Source organism: Abramis brama (genome assembly GCF_963993115.1).
Source record: "Abramis brama genome assembly, chromosome: 1".
In the NCBI taxonomy this organism is placed as follows: Eukaryota; Metazoa; Chordata; class Actinopteri; order Cypriniformes; family Leuciscidae; genus Abramis; species Abramis brama.
Window position 1 is genome coordinate 17,245,445 of NC_139963.1, and position 22,388 is coordinate 17,267,832.

At 37.6% G+C, this 22,388-nt stretch overlaps 3 protein-coding genes and 1 long non-coding RNA gene across 5 annotated transcripts; all 4 read left to right on the forward strand.

Moving 5' to 3' along the window:
* Positions 1 to 244: 244 nt before the first annotated feature.
* LOC311073017 lies at positions 245 to 2,226 on the forward strand. Its single transcript, XR_014604101.1, has 8 exons — positions 245 to 370; positions 678 to 783; positions 881 to 987; positions 1,095 to 1,186; positions 1,300 to 1,382; positions 1,488 to 1,583; positions 1,681 to 1,789; positions 2,092 to 2,226. It is a non-coding gene; the product is annotated as an uncharacterized lncRNA (long non-coding RNA).
* Positions 2,227 to 5,589: 3,363 nt separating this feature from the next.
* Positions 5,590 to 11,857, forward strand: LOC311093004 (GTPase IMAP family member 7). The gene is made up of 4 exons (XM_084130071.1): positions 5,590 to 5,775; positions 6,630 to 6,673; positions 7,503 to 7,610; positions 7,695 to 11,857. The coding sequence occupies exons 3-4, from the start codon at positions 7,550 to 7,552 to the stop codon at positions 8,681 to 8,683; spliced, it is 1,050 nt and encodes a 349-aa protein (XP_083986197.1). The 5' UTR covers positions 5,590 to 5,775; positions 6,630 to 6,673; positions 7,503 to 7,549; the 3' UTR covers positions 8,684 to 11,857.
* A 69-nt stretch (positions 11,858 to 11,926) lies between these two features.
* On the forward strand, positions 11,927 to 20,658 carry btr02 (bloodthirsty-related gene family, member 2). 2 transcript variants are annotated; one of them, XM_084130049.1, is made up of 8 exons: positions 11,927 to 12,018; positions 13,127 to 13,422; positions 13,520 to 13,603; positions 13,744 to 13,968; positions 14,977 to 15,118; positions 15,610 to 15,636; positions 15,723 to 17,583; positions 19,610 to 20,658. In XM_084130049.1, exons 2-7 carry the CDS (start codon positions 13,129 to 13,131, stop codon positions 16,265 to 16,267), a joined length of 1,317 nt encoding a protein of 438 aa, XP_083986175.1. In that variant the 5' UTR covers positions 11,927 to 12,018; positions 13,127 to 13,128; the 3' UTR covers positions 16,268 to 17,583; positions 19,610 to 20,658. The 2 variants fall into 2 exon arrangements, with proteins under 2 accessions (XP_083986175.1, XP_083986176.1); XM_084130050.1 differs by having other exon boundaries at positions 11,967 to 12,018; positions 13,111 to 13,422.
* Positions 19,776 to 20,658, forward strand: cldnk (claudin k; the record flags this gene model as incomplete). The annotated part of the gene is made up of 1 exon (XM_084130081.1): positions 19,776 to 20,658. One exon carries the CDS (start codon positions 19,776 to 19,778, stop codon positions 20,424 to 20,426), a length of 651 nt encoding a protein of 216 aa, XP_083986207.1. The 3' UTR covers positions 20,427 to 20,658.
* Positions 20,659 to 22,388: the final 1,730 nt, after the last annotated feature.

Below are 22,388 nucleotides of genomic sequence, written 5' to 3' on the forward strand. Positions count from 1 at the left end.
TTTAACTTATTTTTTTTAAAAAGTTAGTTTAACTTAATAAAATATGTGATATTAACTCAAAAACTGCAATGTATTAAGCAGAACTTAAACCGAATAAGTTATGAATAACCTATTTGTTATTTTAGCTTTTAAATTTTATTTTTCAAGAAATTACTTTTGTATAAGGAGATGAAATAAACACTTAAATAAATACATTTAACATTTTCTGCTTCATTTGAAGCCTACATTTAGGTCTCTCTACGGCGTTCTCCCTCACGCACCGGAAAAACCCGCGTATTTATTTCAATCTGCCCATCCCCCACAGCTCAGCTCACACACGAAGTAACTCTCGGAGTCGGAACAGAATGGCGGCCATGGAGAGATTTAACAGGTAAGCACGGCAAAATGCTTCGTCCTCTTTAGAGCACTTGTACGTTTAACGTTGTATTGTCGTTACTCTTCATCTTAAGAAGACCGACTAGCTAAAGTAATGTAGGCTACTAACTACTGTAATAAGACTAAGTTATGCCATTTGTGTCACGTCACAGAAACGCCAAGCCAACGCGACATTGCATTTAGCACTAACTTAGAGATTTTTTTTAATCAGCGGCAGTAAGTTAGTTGTACTGTGAGTACACGACAGTTTTGTCACTGGAACAGTAATTTATATGTGTGTGCGTTTTGTCACATTTTTACAGAGCGTGTCCCGCGCAAATTTGGATATTTATCAGTGAGGACGAAACTGACTGACTCCACTAGTGCTAACGTTAACCGTCATTCACACGGCAAAAACTAAAGAAATAGGTAACGTTAATACAAGCTGACATACTCTTTTATTTATTATGTTGTGAGTAAACCACAGAAGTGGAAAATTAATATTTTTTGTGTTTTCTCATTTTAGCGTAAACAAACGTGTCCCGCGCAATTTTGGATATTGTGAGGAGACTAGCAGCTATAACGTTATCGTCCACCGACCGACATTTACCCGGCAAAAACTAAATAAAAAAGGTAATACAAGCTGACCTATTTCTTCATTTATAATGCTGTGAGTAAACTTAAGTTTTTTCAGTGGAAGATTAATTAATTTCTGTGTGTTTTCTCACATTTTTGCTTAGACAAAAGTGTCCCGAGCCATTTTGGATCATTATCAGTGATTGAGACTACCATCCACCGCCCGTCATTCACATGGCAACAACTGCAGAAATAGGTAATACAAGCTGACTTATTCCTTTATTTATTATGCTGTGAGTAACGTAAACCAATTTTTTGACAGTGGAAAACTAATTAATATTTTGTGTTTTTTCTCACATTTTGTCATAGACAAATGTGTCCCTTGGGCAATTTTGGATATCGGTGAGGAGACTATCAACCACTGACCGTCATTCATACGAAAAAAAAAAAAGGTAATACAAGCTGACATATTTCCTCATTTATAATGATGAGTAAACTACAGTTTTGTCAGTGTAAGAGTAATTCATATTTTTGTGTTTTCTCACGTATTTGCATAGACAAACGTGTTCCGTGCAATTTAGGGTCTAGTGAGGAGACTGACTGACTATCCTCCACATCGACTGTCATTCACGTAGCAAAAATGAAAGAAAAAGGTACTACAAACTGACCTATTCTATTTATTATGCTGTGAGTAAATTACATTTTTGTCAGTGGAAAATGTATTATTTTTTTTTTTTTTTTTTTTTACAGTTCAAAATAGACAAACGTGTCCTGCGCATTTTTGGATCTATTTCAGTAAGAAGACTGACTGACTATCCTCCAGTGACTGTCATTCACATGGCAAAAACTAAAGAAAAAGGTAATTTCCCAGGGAAAGCAAGAACTGAGAACTGATAAGAATGTAAAATGTGCACCTTGAAATGCAATGTAAGTCATTTTGGATCTTGTCAAATCTAGTTGTACTGTCAATCTCAAAGCTCTTTTCCATTTTAGATGTGTATGTGTGTTTTTATAGTGAAAACAAATGCTGCCGCTCAGTCTTTTTGCCACTTAGCCGACGGTGACGTCACGCATAACCTCTATTCTAGCATTTATGCTGTGAGTAAACCAGTTTTGTCAGTGGAAGATTAATGTTTTTTTTGTTTGTTTGTTTATTCACAGTTCGCCAGACAGAAGTCATGTGCAGTTTTGTATTTTGGACAGTGAGGAGACTGACTGACCATCTTTCACAACATTCATCACTGAGAACCTTTTGTAAAATAAATTATTTTTCAATAAATACTATTAATAACTGCATCCTTTTCTTTGACCATTTCTTTATATCAGGGTTCCTCAAACTCGGTCCTGGAGGGCCACTGTCCTGCAGAGTTTAGCTCCAACACTGATCAAACACACCTGAGCAAGCTAATCAATGTCTTCAGGATCTCTAGAAACTCACAGCTAGGTGTGTTTGATCAGGGTTGGAGCTAAACTGTGCAGGACAGTGGCCCTCCAGGACCGAGTTTGAGGAACCCTGCTTTATACCAATGTTTTTCCTTTGTCTTATAAAACTTTATTAATTTGAGTTTAATCAACTTAAATCATTTACCGCAATCGGTTTCCTAAAACCATTTGAGTAGCTATATAGTTGTTATGACTTGATTAGATTTATTAAATGAACTCAAACCAGTTAGTTTAAATGGTTTAAATTACTTTAAAAGTTTAATGGAATGAACTTAAAATATTCAAGTTACATATGCTCAAAATGAATGACTAAACGAACACTAAATTATGAGTGAATATGACTCAATATATATAAGTTCACAATACTCATATGTATTTATTTTAAAACTTAAATGGTTTGCCGCAATTAGTTTCCTTAATCGGTTTGAGTTGAGTTAACTTGTTGGGTTTTACAGTGTAAATAAACAACACAATATATGTAAAGAGACTATTAAAAGCATAGAGTCCGTTGGTTCCATACCAAAAAAACAGTCCTGAGGAAACTCAGTGTATAGATTTATATATGTGTCCACCAGTGTATAAAAAAATCCAAAGTGCAAGTGCTAGTTTTGGAAGGGTAGGTGTCCACAAAGAGTCCTTCACAATCCAAGCAGTAGATGATCATCGACCCCATTTAGGTGTCAGGCCTTGATAGTCCTTCTTCTTCTTCCTTAGTGTTTTAAGGCATCCAAAACGTTGCATTACTGCCAAAGGCCTTAATATTAGGCCATGCTGCACCTTTGATACTTAGCGTGTGAGAGGCTGCTTCCAACTTCCTGTTATGTGCTTGTGCACAAGAGTCCCATTCCTTAAAGACAAACACACCTTTCTCAAGAGGAGTTCAAATGGATAAGGAAACATGTAAAACCATTTAAAAATCGTATACACAAATATACTGCAATACTGAGAGTTAAAAACATGTCCCTTATTATGTGGCAGTGTCACAGTACAACCGAGTGTGAAAGATTATCGAAAAATAATGGGTTGTGTTTTTTTAACTGCAATTAACTTACAAATATGACTACAAATAATAAAAAAAGGACTTCTCTTGTACAAAAATGGTTTCACGGTATTTCACCACACCTGTCACATTTACTGCTCCGAGACACAAAGGCTGGGTATCCAGGTGCAGTTTATTTGAAAGGGTTATCCAAAGACATAATACAGTAAACAGGCAAGAGGTCATAAACACACAGTAAGCAGTCCATTCAATCGCAGGGCACGGGGACACAGGCAAATAGGAAAATCCAAGAACAGGCAGAGATCAAAACCATGAACAAGGGACCTACAGACAGAAAGCTCAGAATCGCAGTAGTAACACTAAACAAGACTTTGCAATGAATGATTGAGATAACCAGGCTTATATAGGGTGAGGTAATGAGCTAATGAGACACAACTGTTATGGTTGACTAGTCCAGGTAGTGGGTTATGGGTAATGTAGTCTGAGATGATGTATCAATAGTTTGGGGTGGAGTGCCCTCTGGTGGCTATCAAGGGCACTCCAGCTGGTGATCGTGACAACACTTCTGAATATGCAATAACAGTACATAGCTACTTTAGTGGTCATTTTACTGTATAATGTTGCGTCAAGTAGAATAAAATATGAAATAATTATAAAAATAGAATATTTTTAATTAGCTACATATGTTATAAAAATTTAGCCTACTGAAAAGTTGAATTGGTCAATTGTATTGAATTGTACATTCTAGATTGTCTTTTGTGGATTGTCCTCCTTTTGCTTTGCTTTTTGCTGATGATTATTGTCCAACACTTTTCTGTTTTTAATAAAGCTACCTTGCATTTATTGCTGTGCGTTTCAAGACAGTAGCAGATATGTTTAAGGCAGTATTTTGAATTAATATTTTGAATGGAACAATTTTTACATTTTTAAAGTTTTATAAACAAATTTGCTATTTCACTCAAAGTAGGGGCCAGGAGTGTGTCTAGGGGGAGGCTGGGGTAGGCAGTGCCTCTCCTAGGATAAGCCCTGGCTCCCCTGAAAAATGATCTGTCCATCTGATGATAAATTACATAAGAAAAATGTTCGCTATTTTTAATTCTGATCTAAGGTGATGTCTTGTGTTCTCCTTCAGATCAAGGTTCATAAGGGACCGTTCAGTATTAATGGAATGGACCACCTGAGGAAAATAGGGGAGGGTCATGTCTTTTTATTCTTTGTTGAGGGGAGGGGGAGGGTCATCCAACTTTTTTAGTCTAGGGGGAGGGTCACCCAACTTTTGTATTCATGAAAACAACAACATTTCAAAGTGGCTTGTTTTGTGCATATTTTTCCATCGCTAGAAGGTGGGTCTGACCCAACAAAAATCCAGTTTGCCAGTGCGCGCGTGCTTCAGGCGTACACGCTCAGAAAAAGTGCATCATGTCAGAACAGAACAAAAATTAAATGTTTACCCGGTAAAGCTTTAAAGCACGAGCAAATAATGAACTTCTGTGATTGCGAATAAGTGCAGTGTCCTGTGAGTGTAACTCTAACACTGCATAAACATGTGATGTGAATGTACGTCGAGTTTTACAGTATTGGGACTGAGGCGCCAGAACTGAAGCTGAAAGAATGTGCGCTGTTGCACGATACTATATTTTAGTTTCCATGCTTATTAATTGTGTTTCCACAACAATGTTAGTGAGTAAATCTACTGAAATGGCCAACATAACAGTGGAGTGTGATGTGTAAGATGAGAAAGCAGAGGTTAACGCCTGTTTCACACATAGGCCTACTCCATCTGCAGGGCGTATGCGGTACAGGAGCAGCACGCGCTTTAGTGCTTTCACATATGCTGCGTTTGCAGTGCGTAACTGATCCGCGAAAATATTTAACCATGTAGCCTACTTATATTAAAATCGCAAACATTTTAAATTAAAACTTAAAATTGACAAAAACAGCCAACTCTCATGCCTTTTCTTTTGCATTTAAATTTTAATACAATAAATCTTGCATGTCACAAAGAACTTGTTTTTCCACCTCCACGAATGAGACGAGTGTTGTTCATTAATGAACAACACTCATTAATGAGTACAGATACAGATATCAATACAGATGCTATGTATCGCTGCCTTGATGAGGCAAATTGTAGTTTTCCTTGCTTTACCCCGGTCTTAAAATAAAAAGGTGACTTTGAACTTTATGACATCCTGGTAACCCCTCTGGTAAGGGCTTTTACTTTAAGTGACGCTATGACGCAACTTCAAAGGCAGCACTCCTCATATAATTGCGAAAAACATAGTAGGTCTACTATAGGACTACAGCCTACTTTCATTTTCACACGTTCTGTCGCGTACTTTTCTCCAAACAACTTTTTTTGTCGCACATTCATCAAGTTGTAGGCTACTTTGGTGAAAACATGGGTATGTAATCTATAATGCATTTGTTACAGAAGAAATTATTTGAGAAAACGTTAACGTATCATGCAAAAACGAAAGTTCACTAAGGGACTGTTCTAACACGAGAGCACATATTTTGATTAGTAAATAACTGTTATGGATATTGGCTGCGAATGAACAAGCACGTTTAATGCTGCACTTTATAGGGCTCGTCTGAGATTAATATTGTTAATCTCTTTATTTATAAGATTAAACAGCTGGTATGCTGTTTTTCATAAAACTTGCGTGCTGACAGCTAAATGTCTTAATGTTCAACTCTGAACATAATATTTTGAACCCAGGGCCACCGGAATAGTAGCCTAACAATAGCGTTATTTTTTTAAATTAGTAGTAATTTTCTAAATAAACAACTGAAAAGCGCTTTTGACAAAATACATATAGGCCTATATATATCCTATTTTTTCCTTCAAAACGAAAGCAGTGCAGAAAGGCAGGCAGGCGGTCTGACCAATCAAAAGCTCCATATCTACGGAGTCCCGCCCTAAAGGGACATGGTGGTGGGGGGAAAACAATATGAGATGGGAGGAAACATAATAAGTCAATACTTTTGCGTTCTCTCTCAATTTGCTCTAGTATTTTGTTTGTTGCTGATCAAAGAGGGGTTGTTATAGTATAGCATTTTTTTATGGAGGCTGGGTTGGATTTAAAAAAAAAAAATGTTATAGGCCTACATATTTAAAAAATAATCTCTGTGATTTCACTGTATACTAAATACACGGCGCTGGAGTACATAAATAGGCAATAAACCAGAACTAGGAAATAGGCCTACCACGTAATAAAATTGCATCTGTATGCATAATATTTGTTGCTTTTTTTAGTGGGATGCTGCTGAGTTGGTGTGCCATGGACATGATCTTCAGAGGTAAGTTTCAGAGATTATTGTCTTTCTTTTTTTTCTTTTTTTTAAATAAAAGTTCTTATATTAATATTCTACATGCTTTGGAATGGTTGCTATTTTTAGATCTTGTGTTGTTGTAATGCAGTAGTAACCATACAACTTAAAGGGATAGTTCACCAATTTTTTTATTTTTTTATTCTGTCATCACTTATTCAGTCACATCGTACCAATCTATATGACTTTCTTTCTTCTGCATAACACAAAAGAAGATAGTCTGAAGAATGTTGGTAGCCAAACAGTGTTATTTTAGTGTCATTCAGATAGTATTATCGTTTTTATTAATATTTTGACTAAAAATGTATGCAGCTCTTTATGGAAATAAATGTTATGATGCTTTTCCATCAAGAGGTGCATACATGTTTGGTTAAGGTCTGAACTCAGAGGTGCCAATTCATCTGTGAAAATGATTATTCATGCTCCCTCACAACCATTATTTCCCAATTTGAGCCTGATGAATCTGGACATTGTCATCCTGGAATATGACCATGTTGTGTCTTCTTACATTGTTTAGGAAATGAAAAGATACAATGTTCATCCGTTAGTGTTCCATCAGTTAGTGTTAGAAGAACTATTCCCAAACATACAACATGCTAGAAACAAAAAAAAATCACAGCAATAATGATCCAATCATAGACTCTTAAGCATTTGCCTAAATTTAAATCCAAACAGTGACTTTTTTAATCAATATAATATATTTTTGCAGCTGAAAATATCTTCTTTTGTGGTTAATTATTTGTTATTTTATCTATGTATAAATATTATTTGTCTTTCAAAATGTATTTTTCTTTAATAGATTAGCATATCCTGAATTTGTCAACCCCTGTCAGTGCTACTCTTAAAATGGCTGGAGTCAAAAGGAAACCTCGGAGAAGAGGGAGCTCTGAACATGAAAGACCTAACAGTGAGTTGATGAACAAATCAGAACATTTGATAAATTACGGTTAATATGATGAATAATGATTTTTTTTAAAACTTCATCTCACAGTGAGCAGTGAAACTCCATTGAGGATGCTGGTCTTTGGCAGCTCAAGTCGTGATCAGATCGCACTGACACACTCTGTGTTGGGGCCAGACGTCTTTACGGCAGATGAAGTCAATATTTCAGCTACCAGGAAAAGTTCAGGGGTTGTGCAGGAGAGAAACATAACCCTGGTCAACACACCAAATCTTCAAGACAACGACTTGCCGGAGAGTGTGCTTCATAAGGAGATCAGGAAGGCGGTTTGTTTCTCTTCTCCAGGTCCTCATGCTGTAGTGATTGTTCTAGACCCTTTTCATTTGACCTCTGACACTATGAACATACTGAAGCCTGTGGTGCACTACTTTGGAGATCGTGTCTTGAAGCACACATTGATTGTTTTATATCATGAGAGAGATCTGACAACCCTGTCCATAGAGGATGAGGTTAAGAAGAACAAGAGCTTTAGAGAGCTTGCTGAGAAATGTGTCCAGAACTACCTCTTCCTCAATGAAGAAAAAAACCGGACTGAAGGCAGCCAGAAGCAAGCATTGTTTGCCAAGGTAGATGATATGGTCTCAGAGCATGGCATGTTTTCAAACCCGGAATTTAAGGATGCAGAAAAAAGAATTCAGATAGAGGAGCGTTTCCTCAGAAAATCAAAGGAGAAGGAGATCAGCGAGATGTTTAAGGTGCTGGAGAACGAACATTCAGGGGAGGCACTTGTCAGTGAGGTTATGAAGTGTGAAGAAAAGATACAGTTGGAGTGCAGAGAGAAAGCAGAGCTGGCTGTCGCAGACAAGCTTGGCTTCACTGTCAGAGTTGTTGATTATGCTGTTGCTGTTGGAAAAGGAGCATTTGTAGGCGCTCTTCTTGGATTTGCGATAGGACCTGAAGGTATGGCAGTTGGAGCTGCTATTGGCGCTGCTCTAGGTGGTGTACTTGGAGGTGCAGCTAATGCAGCGTGGAGCTACATTTACAATTCCTTTTCAGATGCCCACAAAGAGACTGCATAGCGCACAGAGTCAGCCTCTGACACTGCTGGATCTTCTACAGACTGTATAGGGCTTTTCACACTGGGCTTAACCCTGGGTTATTGTCGTTCTAAACCCCACTCTTAACCCTGGGTACAGGAGCGCTTCACTTGTAATTCAGAAGCTGGGTTGGCACCAAGTTATACCCGGAGTTACGAAACCCTGCTTCGGAGCAGGATTAGAGGGTACTGCCTTACAATGGTTCAGTTCATATCTTAAAAACAGGTCATTTTCTGTATCATTGGGTAAGTTTTCCTCTTTTTCAGCTCCTATTATTAGTGGTGTACCTCAGGGTTACATTCTGGGCCCTCTTCTCTTTAACTTATATATGTGTCCGCTGGGGAATATTATTAGAGGGCAGAATATCTTGTTTAATTTATATGCTGATAATACCAGTCATACATACCATTGAAAGCTGGCGATTCCATTCAACCGTTGTTGGACTGTCTTGATGATGTTAAAAAATGGTTAACCACTTTCTCTAACTTAATGAGGACAAAACAGAAATAATTGTCTTGGGTCCCCCGAGATTGAGAGATGGTTTCATTAATGAGCTTGGCAATCATTTCCCCTCAATTTCTTCCCAGGTCAGGAACCTTGATATCATAATGCTTAAGCAAATTAAGCATCAGTTGTTAAGAATAGTTTTTATCAATTACAGATTTTTTTCTAAATTTAAATACTTTTTGTCTTTCTAAGATTTGGAGAAGGTTATTAATGCTTTTATCACAAGATTATTGTAATTCATTGTACTTTGGTCTTCCTCTGTCATCTGCTGTTGACCAGGAAATAGGAAAGCAATAGGACCATGTCACCCCTATTTTAGCATCGCTCCAATGGCTCCTGGTCAATTTTAGGATACAGTTTAAAATGTTGTTGTTAGCTCTTAATGATCAAGCTCCTTCTTATCACAAAGATCTTCTTATTCCACATTCAGATCTTCAAATAGGTGTGATAAAGCTTTTTCCGTAGCTGCCCTCGCTTATGGAATCAACTGCCATTGGACATAGTCTATAGTCTGAACAGATCATTCAGTAAACTTGACAGTCAGCAATATGAAAAATGAGGATTTGCAACAATGCTAGTCTTTATGACCAGTCAGTGACACTGACACCGCAATTATGCAAATAAGAACCCAGGGTTTAGGAATGTATAGAGTTTGAAATGTCAGCTTATGAAACCCAGGATTAATGGTTGACCCTGCTTACGTAAAAATGGTGGGTTAAAAATAACCCAACGAATAACGAATAAATAAGTTATTTTAACCCAATGCATTGGGTTAAACTCCAGTTGGGTTAAAATAACCCAACAGTTGAGTTAAATATTTTTTTTATGACCTTATTTTAATAAATAAAATACACATTGTTTTCAAATACAGATTGTTTATTTGTATAAATCAATACATATGTTTCAACAAATATATTTTTAAATTACAAACTATATATTGGGGAGTCCAGCATTAATTGATCAATTCAAAATACACAAGTGTACATACAAAACACATAGTAAATTCAAAACCTATGCAAATATGTACACATTCACATTCAAAACCTACACAAAAATGTACATAGAGTACAAAAATTGTACAGCATACAGCACACAAAAATGAACACTAAATTTAAAACTACACAATAATAATAACCTATAAGTTAAATGATGAGCAGTGTGAAATGTAAAGCAAGATAACCCAGGACTCCATTTAAACAGAGTAACCTATGACGCAGGGTTAATTATTTTATGTGTGAAAAGCTTTACATGTCGTCTTGACGTAAGGAAAATATGTTTTTAATCTGATACAATGAGTGATTTTGAGTCCGTGATCCAGGAATAGAACGTAACATTCAGATATTAAATTGCACTATAGATGTGAGTGAACAGAAGCAACCATGACGTATAGATATAACTAAGTGGCAAAAGACTTTAGGTTTTATTTATGTAAAGCTGAAGCCACTAGACTGAGACGCAGCATTGAACTATTTACAGTATTTATCATAGACAAATTTTTTTTTAATGGTAAATCAAAGAACATTTCAAAACCAAACAAATATTTTCCTTATAGGGTCTAATTTCCAATCCTTCTTCTAACCTTGTCTACCAAATTAAAAATGTAGAAAACAAAAATATTCTTTGGTGTACACGACGCCCCAAAATAATCTACTCTATATCTAGCTAAGGAAAACACAAAAGTACAAGGGGTGGCCCACATTCCTTACCTAATGCGCATAACAGACACTACTGTACGTGCACCGTGTATGTCGTGCAACCAGTTGTAACTTTCTATCTCAGGTTGGATTTCTAGTTCCCAGCATGCTGTTATGTTTGACACTAAAACAAGTTGATGTTGAAGTTTTTGTGGTTACCATTGTGCTGAAGAGTAGTGCTGTGATTAGGTTGTGTTTGACCGTCTGAAGGTATGCACTGCATTGACATATGAGCAATAGCTGTGCTAATATTCCATGACAAGTCATATATTGCTTATTCAGTAAATTTACATGCTAAATATGTTATGTTCTCCTAGCTGTTGAATTTAACTAATTGCCTGGTCCACATCTCAATTACTTGGAACAACCTTTTTCTTTTTGTGTAATTAACTTGATGTTTATGATAAATTAAGTTCCTCTAACTCAACATAATTTCATTAAAAAAATAATAATTGTAGAGTCAACATTTTTTTTTAAAGTGTAGGAAAACATTTGAAATTATTCTGAACAGAGAAAAATATTAGAGCTATTTATAAATCGACTGTGTTCAATCAAGTGTGTTCAGATTGGTCTGATATCGTCAGTCAATCAGTAAACCAATAAAAGTGTTATGACTCAATAATCTTTACTGCTGCCAAATGGCCATATCTAATTGTGACGTGTATATATAGCCATTATTTTGTAATCAAACCAGAAATCATGTTTGCTGGTCTTTAACGATAATAGTGCATTTATGTCAAAATGTAATAAGGATTTATGCTGAGAAATTACAGTGAGAAATTTACACTGTGTAAATACATATTTTTAATACATAAACTATAAGTAGAGACTGAATATATGAGATGTTGTTTATTTCTTTTCTTTTTTCTTCTTTTTTCTGAAATATTTTTTACAAAGTTGTGCATTTGATATTTTGTCATAAAAATAATAATAATAAAATCTACTGCAACATTTTAAAGCTGTTTGATTATATAATGTGGTAATGTGCATGACTCAGTGTAAAGTCCAAGGCTCCTCCCCTTGCTGAAAACACACCTGTGTACTTTACGATCCAGTTCACTCTATGAAACTCACTGTAAGAGACGTGAACAACTCTCTTCATACGCTGAAGTACAGGTAAGATCCAATTAGATTACTGTAACCTTTGCCTTGTACCTTTAAATGTTAGCTCACAATGTAAAGAGCAACAGCTACAATACAGATTTATAAATAATATCCAAATGTGTGGTTAATATTTTAATGATGTAAATGTATAATTGAGTTCCAGTTTGAGCTGTGCAGTTCATTTTTAATTTCAACCAATTACTAAATGTTTTTAGCTACTGAGAAACATGTCTGAAAATCTGTCCTGAAACCTGCTAGATAAATATTTTGACTCGTCCCGATGACGACAGGGGTTTCTGGTTGAACTTGTTCTTCCCCATACCACACTGTGTTGACTCTGAAGGCCAGTGAAGATCCCCATTACACTGAATGGAATGCCACACAGACTCATTATATAAGCGCTTGCAAATATTTACAATAGCTTAAGCTTTGCTCTTTACATGATAGTCAATGCAGAAAGTCAAGCTAGGTAGAGGACAGCAGAATGTGTTTTTACCCTGTTATTTTGTGTTAAATGAGTCTAATGCTTATTGACAAGAACTTTCTGATCTCTTAACTTAGCTAAAGTTTTCGTTCATTAGATCATCACCAGGCCCTTAAGTACTGGGATAAAACAGGCTATACAGATGTCCTATCTGGTCACACTTTAAATGAGGTGTCTTTAGTGCTATGTACTTGTAATAATTATAGTAAAATGTAGGCTAATTATTGTGAATAAATGAGGAATATACTCATTTCCGAGTACATTCAGCATCTGGCTCATATTCGTGAAACATCTCAAACATATTCTCAAAACTATCATTTTCAACATCTTCAAAATCTAAATTTTGATCGCTGACAGCTTCTTCACCAGATCAAGGTGAAGAACGACCCTATACAATTTTTTACACAAATGGGAAAACAGACACTCTTTTATATATTTTTTCCGTTATGTTGTTTATAATAAATTGATTGAGGAATAGTAAGAAGGTTGATGTCTAACTTTAATAAATGAATGAGATGGAGGGTAGTTAATGACGTCATTAAAGACCTGTGGTATGTGTTTAATGGTTAAAAGTGAAAAAAAAAAACTCTTTTTATAATTAAATGTGATTTGCAATACAGAATTGTGATCTTTCAGGGATGGAATCTAGCATGAGTCTCCTGTCGGAGAAGCACTTCTTGTGCTCTCTGTGCGAGGACATGTTCAGCAGCCCAGTGACAACACCCTGTGGCCACAGCTTCTGTAAAATGTGTCTGCGCACGTACTGGAGCCGCAGCGGGACAGAAGAGTGTCCGCTCTGTAGGAGGGCCTTTGGCTCCAGGCCACGTATCAGTGTGAACCGCATACTGGCGGACGTCACCGAAAACTACAGGAAGACACGTATGGCTGCTAAATCAAAGTTTTTCAGTATGGATGAACTTCAAGATGAACCTGTGAGTGCATCATTTAAATAATTTTAAATGATACCGCATTCCTAAAAACTACTTAACAATTTTGTGGTTTTGTTCTTCACTCATGCACTGCAAACAGAAGAATGCAGGAGAGGTGGATCAAATGATTCAGGAAAGAGTTCAAAAAATTGAGAAACTTCAGAATTCCTTAAAGTTCCTAAAGGTACGTGACGTGGCGTTTAAAAACATGATAACAATGAAGAGCAACTGTGTGAAATATTCTTTTAAACTGGCTCGCTAATCTCATTTTTTGAACCCGATTACAATTATTTCTAAAAGAAAAACTGTTCTTTCTCTAAACAGAGCTCATGTCTCCGAGAGGTTCAGGAAAGTCAGAGGGTGTTTTCTTCTCTGTTGAGCGCTTTAGAGAACGGCCATAAACTGGTAGTGGCAGCAGTGGAGCAGAAACAAAGAGAGGCGGAGAAAAGGGTTGAACGACTTGTAAAAGACCTGGAGAAAGAAATCCTTGAACTGGACAATGGACACGCCAACCCAGAGCTCTTGAATGACAAGGAGCGTCTTAAAAAGGTAATCACATTTCTTGTTTTGTCTGCTAGCAGTATTCTGTCTTTTTGCTTTGTGTTCATTTGTCTAGTCTTTATGTTATGTCATTATGTTAATAGCAAATGAATTGTTCTCCCCCCAAATATGTATCATTTACTCACCCTCATGTTGTTCCAAAACCATACTCAAGTATTTATACAAGTATTTGTACCATATACAAGTTTTTCAGTAGAACATGAACATTTTTTGAAGACTCTTTATTCTGCTTTCCACACAACTACAGTTTAATGATCACGTCTGCTCCAAAAATAACCAAAAAAAAAAGACTTGTAAATTCAACGTCATGTAATAGCTAAAAGCGAAGAACAGACTGCAATTTATGATATTCTTATCATTAAATCTTCCCCTCTGCCATAACTCTCACGTGTCGTTCTCCATCCCATAAACTGTCACATCGCATTTGGTTGTGAAATCAGCACATTGATTTACAGTGAATCATGTATTAAATATCAGTCTGATCCTCTCACAAATCTCACGGCTTCAGGAGGCTTGGAATATAATGCATAGTACATGTACTAACGTAATTAAGAAACCATCAGAGCAATGGCTCACACATAGTTATTGCTTTAATGTAAAGTGAAGCCTAATAGTCTCTTGGCCCTTCCTCGATCTAACCACAGGCTCCTCTCTTCAGATAAGAGGACAACATAACAGAAACCCCTACAAAACAGAACATTATAAACTAACAGATCTCCTCCTCCAAAATTTTTTTGTTTGCCTGTGTTCCCGATCCTTATTAGTTTCCATGGTTTCTGATTTTCTGAATTATTTTTTAGAGTGTTGGTATATGAACCTTGAACTTTCATTTTATGGAAAAGAGCAGTGTGAAATTCATCAAAAGTTTTCCTTATTGTTACATGGAAAAAAATATGGATTTGAAACAACATGAGGGTGATGGCAATTTTCATTTTGGGTGAACTATTCCTTTTAACATTGCAGAGTAAAGAATAATCAATCTACTTTCATCTACAGAGCTTCAGTCATATACCGCGAGCAATGAGAGACTGGTCTAAAGTCACACTGGAGACTGATCCTTGTGTTGGCGTCACCAGCCAGGCCGTGGTTGACTTCATGGATAAGGTCATGGTGGAAGCTAAAAGACTTTCTAAAGCTGGTATGATTGAAATAACACTGATTTTGCCTGTTTTTTGCCTGTTAGTACTAAACATATTTCTCACAGCTTCTTCCATTTATCAAGCTTTTTTTTTTTTTTTTTTTTTGACAACTTCCATGTCAAAAGCTGTACAATTTCAACTTTTGCTTCTTAAAATGGCCAATAACTATAGAAGCCTGTTTCTGCCACGGAAAAAATTCATAACATAAAATAATGACTTTATATCACACAATTCTAACTTTTTTTTCCGCAATTGCGAGTTTATATTTCACAATTCAGACCTTTTTTTCAGAATTGTGAGATATAAACTGACGTTTTTTCCTCAGAGTTGTGAGATATAAAGTCGTAATTGTGAGTTATAAAGTCCGAACTGTTTAAGATAACTTGCTAAACTGTGACCTTTGAATGCAGCTAAGAATGTAATACTTTTAGCAAGCTAGCAACATTTTTTTATGCCATTTATGATTCATGTGCAATTTATTACTTTTCAGAACTGAAGAGGCTGCAGAAGTACTCAGGTGTGTTTTCATTGATGTTTTTATAGAATTCGTTTTCTGTCATTACGAGTTTCTCTGGAAAGCCAATCGTCTGTCTTCCTTTTCAGTCGATGTTAATCTGAATCCCCGGACAGCTCACGCTTACCTCTACATCTCTGAGGACCGGAAGGAGGTTAGACACGCCAATAAGCGACAAGAAGTCCCAGAGAACCCCAAGAGGTTTGACCGGGTGGCCAATGTAATGTCCAAGGAAGCCTTCAGCTATGGAAGACACCTTTGGGAAGTGGAGGTTGGAGACAAGACTGACTGGGATTTGGGCGTAGCCAGACAATCTGTCAACAGAAAGGGAAAATTCACAATATGTCCAGCCAATGGCTTCTGGACACTTAGCTTAAAAAATGGCACCCAGTATGTTGCTAACACAGTCCCACCAACTTCCTTTAGCCTCAGTCACAAGCCCAAAAGAGTGTCTATTTACCTGGACTTTGAGGGGGGACGCATGTCTTTCTATTGTTTGGATACCGGGACTCATATCTATACTTTCAAAGATACTTTCACAGATAAGCTCCACCCCATCTTCAGCCCGGGACGACCCCATGGGGAAAAGAACACTGCTCCCCTTATCATCAGCAGCAGCTGTTGCAGCATCTGAAACAATATGCCAGCCATTACAGCTTTCACTTCCTTTACCACTGCCGTTATAGGGTGCAATTATTATAATTATTATCACACATATTCCTTTTTATTTATTACTGGTGCTTCTTAAAGCCTTATTTTAATTACAGACATGAAGGATACCTCAAACTGTGCAAGTTTTTCATGAGAGGTGGATATTTTTTTCTAGGTGATCAAATTCACACTTGACCTGCTGGACAATATAACAAGCAAAAAAAACAACAAAAAAACAAGAACAAACAAAAAAAACACAATCCCATTGACTTGCAATAAAGGAGGGACTGAAGACTGGAATATCACTGAGACCTGGGGTAATAAGTACCTTGTATATCCTAGCAAAAATAAGTGCTCTTGATATTACTGAACGTGCACTTATATTGTACGTAAAATCTTAAAAGTATATTTTTTAAAACTACTTGCAGATATTATAATATTAACAAAATAAAAAGCCACAGTATAGTATGAGCACACTTTCAAGACTGTTTCTTAACAGACTTTTAAAAATGTTTTACTTTGTAATAATGTCAAAAAGCATAGCAATGCCCTGCAACACTGTAGCACCGTAGCTCTGTAAAATGTAAAAAATAATCAAATGAAGTTGATGCATTTCTTTAACTGAACAAAATGGTTTGATCCAAACTTTTGAAAACATAAAAGTTTCTATAATCCAAAATGTGCAATAGCTACAATTGTACTTTCTTATTTATTTATTCCTTAAATGTTATTTATAACTTCACACATATTCCATTGTCACGTAGACATGAAAGTAAGACGTTAACATACTTGTACTTGCTCTGTGAACTTTTATGAAAGTGAAATGAATGAAAGGTAGTAAGAAACGATGGAGTTTGCTTCAAGGAACAAGAAGGCGAAGGATGAAAAAGAGGACTAGATGGACGGGTTGGGGATCGAGGAGCGCGAGGGCGAGAGAACAGCGAGTCATTGTGCTGGTACACCAGGCACTGGGAGACACACTCAAGACACATTAACGCATTCACACGCTGACACGAACGCGCACATAAGCGCATGCTTCTGCCCACCGCTACACAGACCCGAGCTGGCATCACAGAGGGCAGCACTTCACTCTCAAACATACAACCCAAGTGACATTAACCCAGGCTGAGCCTCTCCAGAGGTCTGAATCTGTAGGTTTCACCTCCATCGCAGGTTTATGGCATTTCAGGTCAAGCTCTGTTTCCAGATCGAAGGAACCCAACACAAGAAGATAGAGGATTAGCAGATGAGTGGCTGTGGAAGGAGTTCAACTTCAGGGACTTCATTGTCGTCAATCAGGTAACAACAATTTCAGTCATTTATCATGGCAATCAGAAGTTAATGGTTCAGTAAATAACTTGAAATGTTACTAAAAGGCTATTTTCTTAAACCGCATTTGAGTGTTTTTTGAGGTTTATCATTGAGACGAAGTGCTTATGCAGCACGGCATTCAGATTGGACATAAACAGACTCAAGTCTGCTTGGCCCACTCTGAACGTTTCAAAGAAAGCTTCTTGTGTCCAGAGGCTCCTCATGTTTTTCTGAGATAATCCACTCACCCCACCAGGCGTAGCTCTACACCCACCACAGTGTGAAAAGGACCCATTCTCTCCGATGTACATTGAATCCAGTAATGCTCACTGTACATAACAGTCCCTAAATATTTATGTGTAAAACCACATGAATATTTAAAGGAATGTTCTGGATTACAAGTTAAGATGCATAAACAGCATTTGTGGCACAGTAACAATTTCCTCTGAAAATGATTAAAATAAAATAAACTATTGAAATTCCAGCTAGTAAACAATCAAATAAACACCATTTTTAAGTTAATGCCACAAGTTACACTACACAGTTTTAGCTCTGATTTCCCCTTGCCGACAGTTTGCTGTCTGTATTTTCAAAAACACACAATCTGAGAGATTCGCAGATGCATCGCAGATGTCTGAGAGGCATTTAGCAGGTTAAATATTTAGATGTGCCAGCTATTCAGCTCCTGCAGAATGAAATGTGTGCTGAATGACAGCTGAAGACATGAGTGATGGCAGACAGTTGTGTTGTGTTAAAAGAACAGCAATCTTTGAAAGTCATATAGTGCGTGGGCGGCAGTAGACATTACGCTTGTTAGCATGTGACTAGTTTGATATAATCACGTCATAACGTCATAACCACATAACACCACTAAACCAGATTAACGACACACACATTTAATACAAGAAAGGAAGCTGTTTACCTGGAATTCTACTACATACAGGAACAATACCCAAAAAGTTAATTGAACTAATAAAGTAGTTCCACTTCAAGGTCGATTTAGATAGCTTGCATAATGACATGTTTATTGAGTAATTCATAAGTATCTTAGCAAAAACCTAAGCACATTTCTGATGGAATGCGAAATGTTTCCTCATTTACATATTACTGTAACAGAAAGATTTGCTTGTTTTAAAACAAATTGAGAGCCAATTTGAAATGATCTTCTGTTGTAATTGACATTACTCTCACAGAAAGTAAATTGTACCTTTAGTGGTGCAATAGCTTGACAATAGTACCCTCAAAGGGACATCGTTGTACCTCATTTACCCCTAAACAGAACATACCACTATTCTAGAGTACTTAAATCCACCTTTTAGGGATTGATAGTGTACGAAGTCCCTTTGAGGTACAGTGTCAAGCGATCACACCTGAACCAGATAATCAAGATCTTCCAGATCAAGTGTGTGTATGTGTAGGTTGGAGTAAAGGGCGTGCCGAAAGGTCTTTGCAATTGGTCTCGAAAAGCTGCCTGTTGGGGAGTAGGGTTAGGGGTTAGTTTCTTGTTGTAGCATTGTGTACCTTTTGGGCACGCCTCTACCTTTTGGCAAGCCCATACCTCCAATCTGCAGCTATCCCAGTCTCTTCCAGATTACTAGAAACTTTCAGGCTGGTGCGTTTTGGCAGGTTGGAGCTAAATTTTTTGCAGGACATTGGCCCCCCAGGAGCAGGATTGGACACCCCCGGTTCAAGAAAGGGGTTTCCAGTCCTGCTATGTGAGGAGCACTTTTCTGAATTTTAGCTCCAAAACACCTGCCTGGAAGTTTCTAGTCATCCCAAAGACCTTGATTGTCTGTTTCTGGTGTGCTTGTTTGGGGATAGAGCTAAACTCCGCTGTAAACACCCTCCAGGAGCAGGAATGGGCATGCCTGCTTTAAGACCATGAATGTTTAGAAATGATTTTGAAGAATCCATGTCAAGACTGTAACTTCTATCAGCACGTGTTCTCAGAGTTTGGCTCCTGTAAACAGTAACTTACTGTAACTTAAACCCTTTCCTCTGTTCCTATCTTTAGGTCCACTTGCCAGTCTACCACGCTGTTTCTTTATTGGAACTCACTTACGAAGAAAGGGAAAGGACTTTGTTTTTGCCCTTCTCGCTGACCTTGAAGTATATCGAAGGTTTCTGTCTGTGCCATTCATTAGACTCTTCCAAGTGATCATTCTTGGAAAAGATTCATCATGGCAACCACCGGCATGCAGCTGCTCGGCCTGGTCCTGTCCATCATCGGCTGGGTTGGCGGGTTCTTGGTGTGCATCCTTCCCATGTGGAGGGTCACTGCCTTTATCGGGAACAACATTGTAACGGCGCAGATCACATGGGAGGGCCTGTGGATGAATTGCATCTGGCAGAGCACAGGAGAGATTCAGTGCAAGGTGTATGACAGCCTGCTGGCTCTTCCGAGTGACATGAAGGCCGCCCGGGGTCTTTTGGTTCTCGCTTTGCTCATCTGCACCCTGTCGCTCACGCTGGGTGTTCTGGGTATCAAGTGCACCCAGTGCGTGGGCCTCCCAAGCCTCAAGGCGCGTTTGGCCCGCGTGTCTGGCGTGCTTTTTGTCATCGCAGGGTTCCTCATTCTCGTACCCGTCTGCTGGACGGCCCATTCCATCATTAGGGATTTCTATGACCCCTATGTGGCGGCCCCTCACAAACGTGAGCTTGGCCCCGCGCTCTACCTGGGCTGGGGGGGTTCGGCTTTGCTGTTGATCGGTGGATCGCTCCTCTACGCAGGGTCCAATCCGCCCGGGATTCCCTCCTCTCCTACGTTTAGCAGCGGCGACAGCAGCCCACGCCGAGCGGGTGGAGCTGGCCAGGTCAAGGGTTATGTTTAATGACCAGCAGCGACACGCCGGCCCCCGAAAGCCTTCTCTGCTAGAGTTTCCCATTGTGATAGATTCAAGTTAATTCTCATCTATTTTTTATCATTCAGAATATTTCTGTAGTATGATGGAGGTAGTGAATAGAAATGTGAAATCAAGTTTCCTTGCCACATCTAATGTCCACTTATAAGTCTTTTTCTGTATGTGTCTGTTATGTTATTCAATAATAAAACTTTAAATCCTTTATGATGTCTCCTCTGAATTCTTTGGATGTCCGTCTGTTCAAGAAGATGCTGATGATTCCACTTAGTATCTGACATTCTGTGTAACGCAGACACGTTTACTCATGTTATACAATAAGATGGATAGCTCACACAAAAATGAAAATTCTCTTATCATTTACTCACTCTGATGTCATTCCAAACACACACTTTAAAACACAAATTAATGAAACATATCTGTCTCTCCATTGAAAGCTCAACCGTGCTTGCATGACGCACGAGAACAAACCTTAGTGGATCTCACACATCAAGCAAAGTACATTTGAGATTGTATGTGTGCTTTGATCAATATTAATATGTAAATAAAAGCCTATTAAATCTGTTCATCATATAAAGCGTTCTTGCCTCTTCAGGAGACTTGTATTAAACTGCTTGATTCTTATGGATAACTTTTGTGATGTCTTTAAGAACTTTATAAGGAATGGAATTTCAAGGGAGAGACAGAAATCTCTCCAGTTTCATTCAAATATCTTCATTTGTGTTTTGAAGATGAACAAAAACTTATGAGTTTGGAATGACATGAGGGGGAGTAAATGATGACATTTTTCATTTTTGGGTGAACTATCCCTTTAAGGTGTTAACATTATTTAATGGAATACCATACATACAATCTTAGAGGTGTCACTTTAAATAATTGTTCTTAAAGGAAAATTCACTTTTTTTTTTTAAATTGTTCCAACCTTGTGTGATTTTCTTTCTTCACAAAATAGATTTTCTGAAATAGATATTTTTGTCCAAACAACATTAGAGTGGACTATAAAAATTCGATCAATATGGTGTCGAATATCTCGGGTAACTGATAGGATATGTTCATAATTGAATGATAGCAAATCAGATGTACCAAAATATTTCAAATTAATTTAACCCTTGTTTTACAAGGATTAACCCTTATTTTACAACATAGGCCTACAACTGTTAATCGGCCAAAGAAGATAATCTAAAACTATAGGCCTGCCTGACTGATATAATGGTCTTTTAAAACAGAAGCTCCCTTTGATAACAACGGAAGGCAAAGTAACAGCTGGAATCAACCAATCAGCTTTCGATTTTGCTCATTTAATGAATTCAAGACTGAAATACAGAATGCAGATTCTCATTTAATCTGATTAAAACAATACATAAATCTTACATGGGTCTTTTTAAGGTCATTAAGTTAAAGATCATTCACAAAGTTTGGGAGAGAATATCTGATACACATTTATGTAATCTACAATTGCATTTAAATCTTATAAGACATTCTCGGCTCATGTTGTCTTGACTCTGAGCATGGGGGCTGCTCTGCGTCTATAGACCACAGTACAATACCACTGTATGCTGCAGCACAGCATTTACAATAGCTGCATTGTTTACTGCGCCAGGTAGTGACTCATGTATGACCTAATGCTACGAGTGAAAATCCTGGGTTGTAAAATATAGAAAAGTGCTTATTGTTGTCTTGACTGCTATAGAATACGGGATGGAGAAGCCTAAGGGGTGGTTGGCAGTGGCACAGGGGCTTATTTTTATATATGGGACAACATGTCTGCCAGGGTGACATAAGTTGTGCCCCAGTTGACCAACTATACACTATGTAGGCTACTTATACTATGCATTCTCACTGTAGGCTATTCTTCCATCAAGTGTATGAAAGTTATTGAAAATATGAAGGTCATTTTGTCATCCAGCATCAGTCTGATCGCTCCTGCACTGCTAC

Coding starts and splice junctions, on each gene's coding strand:
- LOC311093004 (XM_084130071.1), top strand. CDS start 7,550: ATGGCTGGAGTCAAAAGGAAACCTCGGAGAAGAGGGAGCTCTGAACAT. Junction 7,611..7,694: donor TGAACATGAAAGACCTAACA/GTGAGTTGATGA, acceptor TTCATCTCACAG/TGAGCAGTGAAACTCCATTG.
- btr02 (XM_084130049.1), top strand. CDS start 13,129: ATGGAATCTAGCATGAGTCTCCTGTCGGAGAAGCACTTCTTGTGCTCT. Junction 13,423..13,519: donor ATGAACTTCAAGATGAACCT/GTGAGTGCATCA, acceptor CACTGCAAACAG/AAGAATGCAGGAGAGGTGGA. Junction 15,637..15,722: donor GAGGCTGCAGAAGTACTCAG/GTGTGTTTTCAT, acceptor CTTCCTTTTCAG/TCGATGTTAATCTGAATCCC.